Here is a 12,815-nt window from a genome sequence, read left to right as displayed (position 1 = left end):
GACATAGCCATATTCAAGAAAAGACCTAACTAACGAATGAAATAATTTTATGCTTATCGTTACATTATTAAAATGTTTACGCTGCCTTTTTATAAATCCAGTTAATCTATACGCTCTTTTTATGATATTGTCAATATGAAAATTATATTTAAGTAGAGGATCCAAAATAATACTTAGGTCCGAAATGGTTGCAACCAATATAATACCGATATTCAAGGGGCTGTATTAACCATGCGAAAGATATAATTTTACACTTATTTATATTTAATGACATGTCGTTATCCTTACACCAATTATTTAATGAATCAATGTCTTTTTGAAAATTAATAGCATCATTATTGTTCGTTATTTGTAAAAAGAGTTTTAAATCATCTGCAAATAATAAACACTTTGAATATTTGAAAAAATGAACAATATCATTTATAAATAAGAGAAATGATAGGAATAATATTGGGCCTAAATGGCTCCCTTGGGGAACACCGGATGTTACCTGGATTTCTTCTGATAAAAAGCCCTTAAGATTGACTTTTTGGATACGACGAATTAAGTGTGAATAAGTTAACCATTTAAAAATATTTCCGATTATACCGCATTTCGTTAGTTTTGTTAATAATAATTTAATGTTTACTCGATCAAACGCTTTGGAGAAATCGGTATATACGGAATCAACTTGGTTATCACGTTCCAGCGCTTTGATAATAATATAGTTAGTATAAACGAAAAGATTAGTAACTGTACTACGTTGGGGCATAAAATCATGCTGGTTTGTAGTAATTGTATTTTTATACTAGCTGACCCCGTGAACTTCGTTTCACCTACAATTTAACTTTGAATCTGCAAAACCGAATGCTTGGAAATCTTTCAGATGTTTTAAACATATGATAAGCATAATAAATTTTTATTCAAAATATATTTACTATCCGCTCCAAAAAATTGATGACTTTAGCCCAAAATTTTGCCAAATGAATCCTATCTAAAATGTCCAAAATAGGATGAGACTGTACTTGCGATTTATCATTCCATTCATATTGTTTAGTTTTGCTTATAGGGGGTGTCTCAAAAAAATTAATCACTGAGTCAATTTATTTTATTGACTGAATCAAGAATTGCAAAACTGAATTTTGGAATATTACAGACGTTTTGAAGTTACTGTATGGCATGGTAGCTTTTTAATCGAAATATATCTGTATATCAAGCCCAAAAACTTGATGACGTCATCTCAAAATTTTGCCGAATAAATCCTATCTAAAATGTGCAAAATATCATCGATATATATACGTAATTTATCATTGCAATCATATTTTTTTGATGTGCTTTTACAGTGACTCAAAAAAATGTATGGATCAGTCAATTTATTTTAGAGAATAACTCAAGAGTTGCAGAAATGAATACTTTGAGATCTTGCAGACGTTTTAAAGTTATTGTAAGCATGGTAAATTCTTAAGAATATTTATTTATTTCCCCCAAAAAATTGATGGAACGGCTCAGTCGATTTTCGCAGATAATTTTGGGAATACAATACAGTTATTTTTATAATTATTCACTGCACCAATCCAAGGTGGTATACGTGTTGATCGTAAATGTTGATTAGATCATCACAAAATTGTGTGAAGAAAAGACTCAACTTGAAAATGCTGAATATGTTCCATTATAAGTACTTTTAGTGCGAAGAGAGTTCTGTCGAAACAACGTTCGATCAATTTTTGACAATGGTTGATATAAATAAAACTCAGTAGATGCTCATACTCGAAATACGAAGTATTTACTCGAATATTAACCCAAAATATTTCTAGTTTTTCTAGATGGTGGTAATACTTCAGTCGGTAACAGTTGATGCTCAAGTAGCGTCTCGATACAACAAAAAAGGAAAACAGTGACAGTGTTCAACCATCAAGGCAAAAATCGAGTAACCAAAATATAAGTTAGTATGGAGTAGACACCTTGAGATGGGAATCTCTATGGCCAGTGTTAGAAAAAACGCACTGCACAATTTATGCATAAATAAAAGTTAATTACCTGAAAAGTTCTCCATATTCCCGCTCCTAATGTGTTTTTTAAATGCACCTTTGATGCTTTGATTGCGGTTTGCACATGAGGTAGGTCGTTGCACATTTGATTGACTTCGTGGACCTATGTCAGCTTGTCGTCTTCTCGGCATTGTAATGAACTTCATAAAATGAGACAGAATTATTTTCACAGTCAATCAAATCTGTAAATTTTGTCTTGAGAATGTTAAAATATTGAAAACTTCAAATTAAATCCTCGAATAACGGTAAAGTTTGAGGTTTTGTCGAAACCAACAAAGTGAAAATAGGTAAATAGAATGGTAGATCAAAATTAATAAAAAACTTTCGCAATGTGTAACTAAATTTACTTTAACCAAGACTTTTCTTAAAATAAACGACGTTTTTTTTACGAAAAAACAAAAAACGATTTGAAATACAATGTACTTTTCACAATCGCACGGAAGAAATAGTTTTGTATGATACGTCAGTTAGACGACAGGTCCGTCAGGAACGCCAACTATTGACATTAATTCGAAGTGGCGATTCCTAGAGACCCCAGATAGACTTTTTTTCTTAATATACTTAGGCATCTTTTCACAAAAAGAAACTTAAAACATGATGGTACATTTTTGCAAGGAAATATGGATTTTGCAATTATGGGGCGGAGCCTAATTGCAAAATTGATATTTCCTTCTACAAATTTTCCATTTGAAACATATTTTAAGTTTCACGTTGTGAAAAGAAGTCTACACATATTAAAACAAAAAGGCAAAATGTAAGCCCGCCCACCCACCCTGTGTCAATTGTGATAATTTTTTTTTATTCAGCGTGAACCAAGGGGGCGAATTTTAACTGCAAAACACTTATTTCTTTACAAGAAATGAAAAACATATTTTTGAGTATCGTGTTGTTCAAAGAATACTATGTACATTAAGAAAAAAATGCACCCACCCCATCTCAATTGTGATGATTCTTTTTATCCTTACAAAACTTAAAACACGTTTAAAATGGTAAATTTTTGGTAAGGAAATCTGGATTTTAGAATTAAGCTCCGCCCCTCGGCTTACGACGAATAAAAAAAATCATCAGAATTGAGACAGGGCGGGTGGATGGGACTTATATTTTGGCTTTTTTTTCTTAATATACATAGTCAACTTTTCACAACAGGGAACTTAGAACATGGTTAAAATGGTACTCCCTACATTTTTTCAACGAAATATGGATTTTGTAATTATGGGGCGGAGCCTAATTGCAAAAATCCAAAAAATCGAAAATATCCCAAAAGTCTAATGAAGAAAATAATCCGAAATCAGAAGAATCCGAATAATCCGAATAATTCGAAGAATCCGAAGAATCCAAAGAATCGGAAGAATCCAAAAAATCCGGAGAAACCGCAAAGTCCGGAAAGTCTAAAAAGTCCAAAGAGTCCAAAAAAATCCATGAAAAATTCAAGAAATGCAAGAAACCCCAAAAACCCCAAGAACCCCAATAATCCAAAAAATCCAAGAGACAAAAAACTCAAGAATTCCAATAATTCCAGAAATCGAAAATATTCCAAAAATCCAAAGAAAAAAAATCCGAAGTATCGAAAACCGAAGAATCCGAGGAATCCGAAGAATTCGAAGAATCCGAAGAATTCAAAGTATCCGGAAAAAGCGCAAAGTCCGGAATGTCCAAAAAATCCAAAAAGTCCAAAAATATTCAAAAAATCCAAGAAATACAAGAAACCCAAGAACCTCAAAAATTCCAATATTCCAAAAAATCCAAGAAATCCAAAAAACTCAAGACATCAATATATCCAAAAATCCAAAAAAAAAAAAACCCAAAACATTAAAAAAAATGGAAAACATCCCAAAAGTCCAAGAAAATAATTCGAAGAATCCGAAGAATCCAAAGAATCTGGAGAAACCTTAAAGTCCGGAAAGTCCAAAAAGTGCAAAGAGTCCAAAAAAATCCAAGAAAAATTCAAGAAATACAAGAAACCCCAAAGTATATCTAGGGACACTTGCGATTCCCATACAAAATTTTTAAATTTTTTTTGTCTTTTAGCTGTCTTATTTTTTATAAATTTTCTTACATATAAACCTTGTCCTGACAATAAGGAACACATAAAAAAAAGAATCATCCAATTCGGTGCAGTCGTTCTGAAGTTATGCGCGTACATACATTTCGGCGATTCATTTTTATTTATATAGATGCATAGATGCGTTATTATTTTAGAACAAATTTCATTACCATAAAAAACGTAATACTGAGTCGACCTTAAAAGATAGACATATGCTGTCGGGGACTTTTCTTTAGAACTTTTAGAGGGGAACAGTTTCATCATACATGATTTTTAAGTAACTTTAACCGTTTAAGCACCGTAAGCAACGGAAGCTGTCAAAGGAGGACTAATTTTCCTTTTTCATTGCTACTTCGCTCCTATTGATCGCAGCGTGATGTTATATAGCCTATATGTAGATACGATAAGTGGATTATCCAACACAAAAAGATTTTTTCAATTCGAACCAGTAGTTTCTGAAACTAGCGCGTTCAACCAAACAAACTCTTCAGCTTTATAATATAAGTATAGATATGGTTAAGAAACTATCAGTGATAATTGACTCTAACACTTTACACAAAAGTGAGATGGAACAAATTGGTCTGTAATTACACACATCATTTTTTGTACCAGATTTAAATAATGGCAAAATATATAAGACATTTTCTATTTATCAGGGCAAATACTACTTTTTAAAGATGACTGACAGAGGAGAGTGATAGGAACTGTAATAGTTAGACTACAAAGTTTTAAAAAATACAGTGGAATACCATCCGGACCAGGATTAGTGGTATTAGATAATAAAGATAATTTATTAAAGACTAGGTCAAACGAAATTTCACGGAATGGGACTATTTGGCGCGACCGACTTGGCGCGGGCAAGTTGGCGCGGCTGACTTGCACGAGACATTTTGGCGCAAAGCCAACTTGGCGCAGGGACACTTTGGTGCAAGCCATCTTGGCGCGAACCATCTTGGCGCAAGCCATCTTGGCGCGAGTAAGTCGATGTATAATATAAAAAATATTTATTGTTCGTACTGTGGTTGGCACCCTATTAGTTACGCCAAGTGTAGGCAACTAAATACACACGCAATTTCACTCGCACAAATTACAATAACTAAATGATCCACGGAGCAAGAATGTCCACGTTTAGGAGTATATTTGTAAGGGAGCGCAGGGCGCGAAGCGCCCGTGTGTTTTTTAAAAAGTCGACATTACCTCTCCACGCGTTGGTGACTATAAAAAGTTAGGTTGCTGCAATATATATATATATATATATATATATTATATATATAATTAGTCGTGAAATAATATTTTTTATCTTCACTTTTTAGTTCATAACCCCCCTAGTATTGAGGAATATGTGATGGCAGAATATGAACAGATTGTCCCAGGACCTTCGGGAAGTAATCAACAAGAAGGCGTGGAGGAAATAGAGACGGACTGGACTGCATATTGTCCAAAAAAACTCTCTCAACAAACTTCCAAAAAATTAAGGAGGAAAAGTCGATGTAAGTTGCATTGTTTTTAAAGTCCACAAAATGAATTCTGTTAATTTTTCAGTTGGAGTTAACCAAGGAAAAAAAGTTTATTCTAATCCTGTCATTGAGGCGAAACTTGAGTTCATCAAGCTGCAAAAACAAAAGTTTTTGGAAGAACATCAGTTAAAAATGGCGATATTGAAAACGGAGATAAGATTGAAGCAAAGACAATTGCGTAATTTTAAACAATAAAACAAAAATGCAGTCACTAGAGTAGTTTTATTATGAACATCAAGTACAACACTAAACAATTAAAAAAACGTTAAGCAAATCATGTGAAACAATAAAAACAATTAAAAAGTTATATACCTTACAGTGCAAATGTAAATTAATACTACATATTAACATTTTAGAAACGTGCAAAATAGTTATTTATTAAATTCAAACGAGATTGGTTGTTTAAATTGTAATTTAAACCAACTGCCTGTACAGCTAATAATTCTTCATCAACATTGTTTACAATGTTTATTGCTGCTTCTTGTTCAGAGTTTACAGCTGGTAAGATGTCATTTTCATTTACTGCTATATTGTGAAGTACTGCTGTAGCGACAGTAAGTGCTTGAACGGTGTCTAACTTTAATCGCAACCCCATTGGCAGACACGGAAATCTCCTTTTCCACACCCCGTAACTTCTTTCGACGACATTCCTGGTTCTAATGAGTGACTCGTTGTATAAATTTTCTGCATTCGAATTTCTATTTAATAGTGGGGTGACAGATATTTTTTAACTGGATAACCACTATCACCCACCAATACACTATCTCTAAATTGGCCCATTTCAAATCTTGCACATAGTGCAGAGTTCCGGAATATATGTGCATCATGTGCAGATCCTGGCCAACGTGACACAATGTCCAAAATTTTTAAATTAGTGTCTGACACCGTCTGAACGTTCAACGAAAAAAACTGTTTCCGATTTCTAAAAATCTCTGCATTATCTCCACCAGGCGACTGTATTTTTACATAGCTGCAGTCAATAGCTCCTATACATCGTGGAAATCTTGCAATATTGAAGAACTGTTGCCGACAAGTTAAAATTTCTTGGTAGGTTTGTGGCATTTTTATGTACCGATGCCTTAAATTTGCTAATGCCACGGTTACTCTTTTTACGGTCCTACTCGCTGTCGACTTGTGTACACCACAAAAGTCACCAGCTACACTTAAAAATGAGCCGGTTGCTAAAAACCTTAGGGTCAGAAGTACCTGGTTTTCGGCTGATAAACAGTCATTTCTATTAAACAAAAAGGATATTAATATTTTGATTTGTTAAAAATTAATTTTTACAAAATTACCTTTCAGTAGGATGTGTAATTAATTCCTCTATTTCCTCTATCAAATTTTCCGTCGTTCTTTTCGATAATCGGAATCTTGCAATGAAGTCAGTTTCATCCCATTCTTCACGATGATTTGGTCGATTCCGTATTATTTTTGGCCGTCTGGGAAATTGTTCTTCGTCACTACTATATGCATTAATGTCAAAATCCATAAGGTAATCCATTACAAGTATAAAAGTAAAGAAGATACTCCAACACAAATTACACACAGAATTTACAAGCACAGAACAGTTTAAAAGGTTATGTCATCATGCGCCGACGTACAAGTTTTAGTCAATTCATTCTCCAAGTTAACCAGCAGTCGAAGTGGTGGTCAAGGGAACTAGTAGTTAAGTTCATAACCACGCTTTGTAAAACTCATTCAAAAATTTAACTTGAAGTTAACTCGAACTTGATAGTTAACTATACATTGTAAAACCGGGTTAATATCAAAAATACCGTTTTTGTAAAATCGTACTAAAATGAAGTCATTTATACAATAATTTGCGGGAGTAATTAGTGCCTTTTGTGCTTAGATCATATAATAAATAGATACCACCATGCCGTGTTCTTTCCCTAGGACAGCCTGTGACGACATCCTCCTGTCACACATCTCTCTCGTGCATGGAGGGATTACAATGAAGCTATCCTTGCCTGATCACTATTTGAATTTTGCGCGCCTAAATTTTAGGAAGTATGTCTGAAATAACTTCGGAAGAAAGATGTTGACAGCTTGATTTTATAAATAATTCACAGTAGATAACGAAAGGAATAGTAAATTATTGGGCAACAATTGTGATCCTTTATGATTACATCACTTAAAATAGGATCTTTGTTCTAAATTCTAAAATTGTTTTTTGTACAACAACTCGAAAGAGAGGTTAGAAGAAACATCTGTCAAAAGCGATTTGTTGTGCTGGTGCGGTACAAGGATGGAAGTGAAATAGACATATACAGATGAAATGCATATAACAAAGATGAAGATGTAGTGATCACACAAGGATAGCATTATACTACTCCCCTTGACGTAGAAAACGACAACAGATAGCTTCATGTCTAGTCACACCTTTGAGTTTGAGTATTGGTATCTATTTATTATATGATCTAAGCTTTTGTGTCTTAAAACCGAAAAAACCAAGAACTGAAATAGCTATTTTTTGAAATATGTAGTTACAACTATTGTAGCTAATAAATAATGAAAACATAAAAAAAAAATCGGTCAGACCAGGTCAGGTGAGAACAGGTCAAGTCAGGAGCAGGGACATTAATGACAACAGGACTGGCAGATTGGCTGACTCAAAAAAAAAATCATTGTATTTCAGGAGCGAGGGAAATTCTGTCAAAACAACTCGACCAATTTTTTTTTTTGGTTTTGAAGTTAACGTAGCCGTTACGTTAGACGTTACATTGAGAATTACGTCAAGTTTCGTTACGTTGTCCAGAGTTTACGATTACAACTGCAACTTTGATTATCGATTTCGCCGTTTTTGGGATTGATTTGCCTGGTTCGCTTCCTGTTTTGTTTTTAATGATTCTTAAGCGATGATCGTAGCGGTCCAGCAACACCTTAACTTCCGACCTTTCAGGAGGAGGACAAGTCGTTCGTCAAGGAAAATAGATAAGTCATCCCGTCTTTTTTGCTTTAATTTGTTGTTACTTTTTTATTGGTATTAATTTTAAGTCGGGAATGGCTTGAACAAAATTGGTAATGGTAACGGTTGCTTTAAGAGTGGTTTTCTGAATATTTTAAACTTAATATTAAATAGCATATTCATAAGGTTCAAGGACGATATATTGAACGAATGACAGTGAAACTATTTAATTATTTACTACGAAGTTAACTCCACACGCCGTTGGCTTGTTGGAGCTTGGGCTTTTCCACCGTGACGTTTGTTGAACCCACGGAACTGAAGAACTTATTATATATTTATTTTCTTATTTTCGACCGATGTTTCAACATATCCAATCCGAATTCCGGCCTGCGTGACGCTTGAAAGTATGCATATAGACCCCAGCATCTGCGAATAGTGATGCCGGGGGTATACGAAAACAATGACCAGTATAATTCGCTGGTTCAGATAATCCTAATGCAATAGCAATCTTCTTTGGGATTCTTGCAATTCTATTTATTCCTACCGGTTGCTGGGTATCTTTACCTCCCCTGCAATTAAGGAAGAATATATCATGCTTAAAGCTAATTTATAACTATTCCGGATACGCAAACGGGCCCAGATGACGCAACGGAAGAAAGTTCAACACCAGGTTTTGCTAACAGAAGCGAGTCCGAAACCGACGCAAGTTACGTTCGACCAATACGGGTGGCTATTATGCCGAAAGGATCCGAATAAATGCGATGAAAATAGAATCAAATTGCATTAGCTGATTATGATTATGCACAGCAAGCGACTTAACAACCTAAAAAGCTTAAAATTTATTATCTTTTTAGAAAAAGAAAATTTAGAAATACCTCGGGTAATAAATATTTTTCATCACATGTTCCTACCAAAAACTTTTTTAATTCTTCAATATTTAAATGCTTGCAATTTGTAAAATTCTTTTATATGTATATTTTCATTGATGTTAAACATACTTCGCAACTTTGAGTAATATACCCATAACGATGATGGGCTATGGTTTCTAGACTACAAAAACGGGAGTCCAAAAAAATATATCAGAAAATAACATTTGAATTAACTTACCAGTACCGGAAAATATCCTAGAAGAACATCTTGGTTTATCAATGAAATGCCGTTCTTCCTTTGCCAATTTTTGAATGCCTGCTACGCCTTTTTATACTTACCTGACGTTCGATTTTTCCGGAATGAAACTTTTTAATGCTTGACTGGCTGCATTTTTAACATTTTCGGGAATTTTTCCAAATTTGTTTCCAAAATTTTTTTGAATAAACAACAGTATGTAACAATGACAGGGAAACATCTCATGCAAATTCGATCAGCTCAATCTTTTCTAAGCAAATTAACTGTTCTCAATTTTTGGGTCAATGGACAGAAATCGATAAAACGTTGTACGTAAACTCGTTTCATAAAATTGACTCTTAGCTTTTCGTAAGTAGTTATATACCCCCGTAAATAGCTATTACATTACCACAAATTTTTCATGGTGATTGATTTTTTCTTAATTATCTTTATTGTCCTTGACTCTTAGTCAACTAAGATTAATGTAATGTATTTGTGATCAATACTAAATAATTATACTTCTAGGTAAAGTTAAACTTCAGACATTCGTAAGTTTACTCTGTACCTAAAGGTCTGCCTTGTTAGTTAAAATGACGAACAATACATCAAAAAAAACTAACACCCAACAGACAGCATCAGGTATGATTTTAACAGTACGTTATGTAACGTGGCTTATGATTCAAGTGAATGAAATTTCCATACGAACCGAACGCGAGTTTATAAATCATTCCGAGTAAATAATAGCCCTCATATGCGACGTTTTATCTACGACTCTTATTAGATTTTTTCAACAAATAGACTCTTACAATATTTGAACAAGTATATAATACCTACGTAGTAATTATTATAAACAACAGATATTTGAATTCCTACTTAGTTCTATTGAGAATAAAAATTAAAACTAATTAACCTCACCAGTTAAAAGATTACATTTGTGTGCCACTGATATCAAAACTAACACACCTAATTTTGAAAATTGTGTGAATTTTCCACAAAATTAACATAATATTTTCTGACGGTAGTATTTTGAGTTGATAGATTCATGCCAACATTCTTCCAATTTCTGACGGCAACCAAATTCTGTGAATGTATTGTTAAAGAGTCGTACATATAAACAATAGAAGTCTTATCATCCACTTGAAATTCAGTCACTAAAATGTCTATTTTATCTTTCCAGACGATGTTTTATCTTCTATATATTTCCTCATAATGAAAATTTATGAAAATAAATATATGGTAATGATTCAAATTTTTGTACTTGCTCTGTCAGCATCTCTTGTCTTACTTAACTCGTACTACTTCATAAAGGAGTTTAATATGAAATTCTTTAATCAATATGTCTCAGTATATTTAGGCACATTGTCGGTAAGTATAAAAACCTCAAATGTCTTTATTATAAAGTTCTTTAAATTAGTCTGGTTAGACAAATTATAATTAACAAAAGATTTAACAATCGTCAAAATTTTACTAAATTTTTATAGAGCATTTTTGTTGTGCTAGAAATCGGTAGATAATAATGGAGGACATTTTTTTTATTAAGAATTTTTTCTAGAATCTCCGCAACTGGTAGCATTGAAATTAGATGTAAATATTAACAATGTCTTTAAAAAACATAGGAAAATATTTCTTGTTTTATCTAAAGCTAAACATTTTTCTAAAATATTACCAGCATATTTTAAGAGTTAGGTTGCTAAACTATGAATGTACATTTATTTACTTTTTAAGTCATTTTAAACGCTATATGTAGCCCAGATTAAAATTCTTGGCCTTATAACTTAAGACCGAATAAATATATTGAAATTCTGTAAACTCCATTGTTATTAGCTTGAATGGGAAAGTTTAATTTAGTACATTGCAGATATGACTTATGTTTTTTTTAATGGAAGATACCTACCTAGATATTTTTAACGAATTTTGATAAATCATTCAATTACGATTGCTCCTTAAAGTATTTCACACTTTGTTTTAATCAACATTCTTTTTCAACCCCAATCAGCTATTTGACGTCGTTCGTTGCTCATATCACATCATGTTGTTTATTCTTGTATTTTTTAGAGCTTAGTTACTGGCTCAGCTCTATTGTGGAAACAATCAGCAATAAAACGTCTTGATACTGAATGTAGACCGTATACGAGATATCTAAATGACGCTACACATAAAAGAACAAAACTTATACAAAAAGAAGTCAAATATGTAACAACTTTCGTAAAAGTTCATCTAGTATTAGCAGTAATAACCGGATGTATTATTATTCCAGTTGGAAAAGAGAGAAAGCTCCAGTTTATACTCACTTTCTTGAAAGACCACCATTTGTCTATCTTGGAGATGCTTTACTATCCTATGTTTCCGATATATGCTTTACTGTCCGTTCGCTTGCCACACGGACTGTTGTATTTCGTCTCACATACAAAATTTTCTGTTTACGTATGCCTTGACTTCATACAAGAGATATGTTCTGATTATGACAACAAAGACGACAACGAATTACTCGAATCGAAAGAATATCAAGATGTGGTGAGAGAGCGACTCATATCTGTTGTCACCAAAATGCAAAACTTGATGAAGTAAAACAAAATTCTTAGTATAATTTGCTTAACTGTCTGTTTTCGTTTTAGAGTAACTAATTATGCAGCGAATATCTGCTACGAAATGATACCAGCAATTGCAATTTCTGGATTTTTAATGGGTCTTAGTGCAATGAGTTTCGCTTATCTTGTAAGTTGATATCATCTTCGAAGTTTTGAGTTAGAGCTGTTGCATTTTGTAGGGTGATTTTTTCGGCTACTGGTGTTATTTTCAAAATTTCATGTGGTGTTTCGCGACAGCGTCGGTCTTAGTAATATACACGCATTGTGGCCAAACCTTTGAAAATGTGGTAATTATCTGAAGCCTATTTCAAGTGCCACTAAATTTAAAATCCCATATTGTGTCGATTGCGACGTAGCTTGCTGTAAGAATGACGACTTTAAATTCAGAACGGGAAAACGATTTCCCTTGTTTTCTTGCTACTAGTTGTTTAAATTTAGTGTCATACGACAGTGCAAAATCTCAACTTTATTTTGCGGGAACTTTTCAGACAGGAAAACTTTTTGATGGACTTTGTGAAACGCGTTGGACCTCGTTTGACCGAAGCAACAGGAAAATTTTTCTCCTGACGTTGATGGCGGTACAGGAACCTAAGAAGCTGAGTTTTACGGACACTGTTTCTTGCAACT

At 33.3% G+C, this 12,815-nt stretch overlaps 1 protein-coding gene across 1 annotated transcript; it reads right to left on the bottom strand.

The window, feature by feature from the left end:
• Positions 1–6,167: 6,167 nt before the first annotated feature.
• Positions 6,168–7,089, bottom strand: LOC135137382 (putative nuclease HARBI1). The gene is made up of 3 exons (XM_064067008.1): positions 6,884–7,089; positions 6,342–6,822; positions 6,168–6,272 (listed from the first exon to the last, which is right to left on the bottom strand). The coding sequence occupies exons 1-3, from the start codon at positions 7,087–7,089 to the stop codon at positions 6,168–6,170; spliced, it is 792 nt and encodes a 263-aa protein (XP_063923078.1).
• Positions 7,090–12,815: the final 5,726 nt, after the last annotated feature.

Source organism: Zophobas morio, unplaced genomic scaffold (assembly GCF_036711695.1).
Source record: "Zophobas morio isolate AGI-343-1 ecotype UQ-CSIRO unplaced genomic scaffold, CSIRO_AGI_Zmor_V1 ptg000029l, whole genome shotgun sequence".
Lineage (NCBI taxonomy): Eukaryota > Metazoa > Arthropoda > Insecta > Coleoptera > Tenebrionidae > Zophobas > Zophobas morio.
Note: the sequence above shows the minus strand (reverse complement) of the source record. Positions and strands in the feature narration are given on the sequence as shown.

Bases quoted from the DNA above. Each gene is read 5' to 3' on its own strand.
- LOC135137382 (XM_064067008.1), bottom strand. From the start codon at position 7,089: ATGGATTACCTTATGGATTTTGACATTAATGCATATAGTAGTGACGAA. The intron at 6,823-6,883 runs GTAATTTTGTAA...TTTGTTTAATAG, and splicing joins ATTACACATCCTACTGAAAG to AAATGACTGTTTATCAGCCG. The intron at 6,273-6,341 runs GTGGGTGATAGT...ATTCGAATGCAG, and splicing joins AATTTAGAGATAGTGTATTG to AAAATTTATACAACGAGTCA.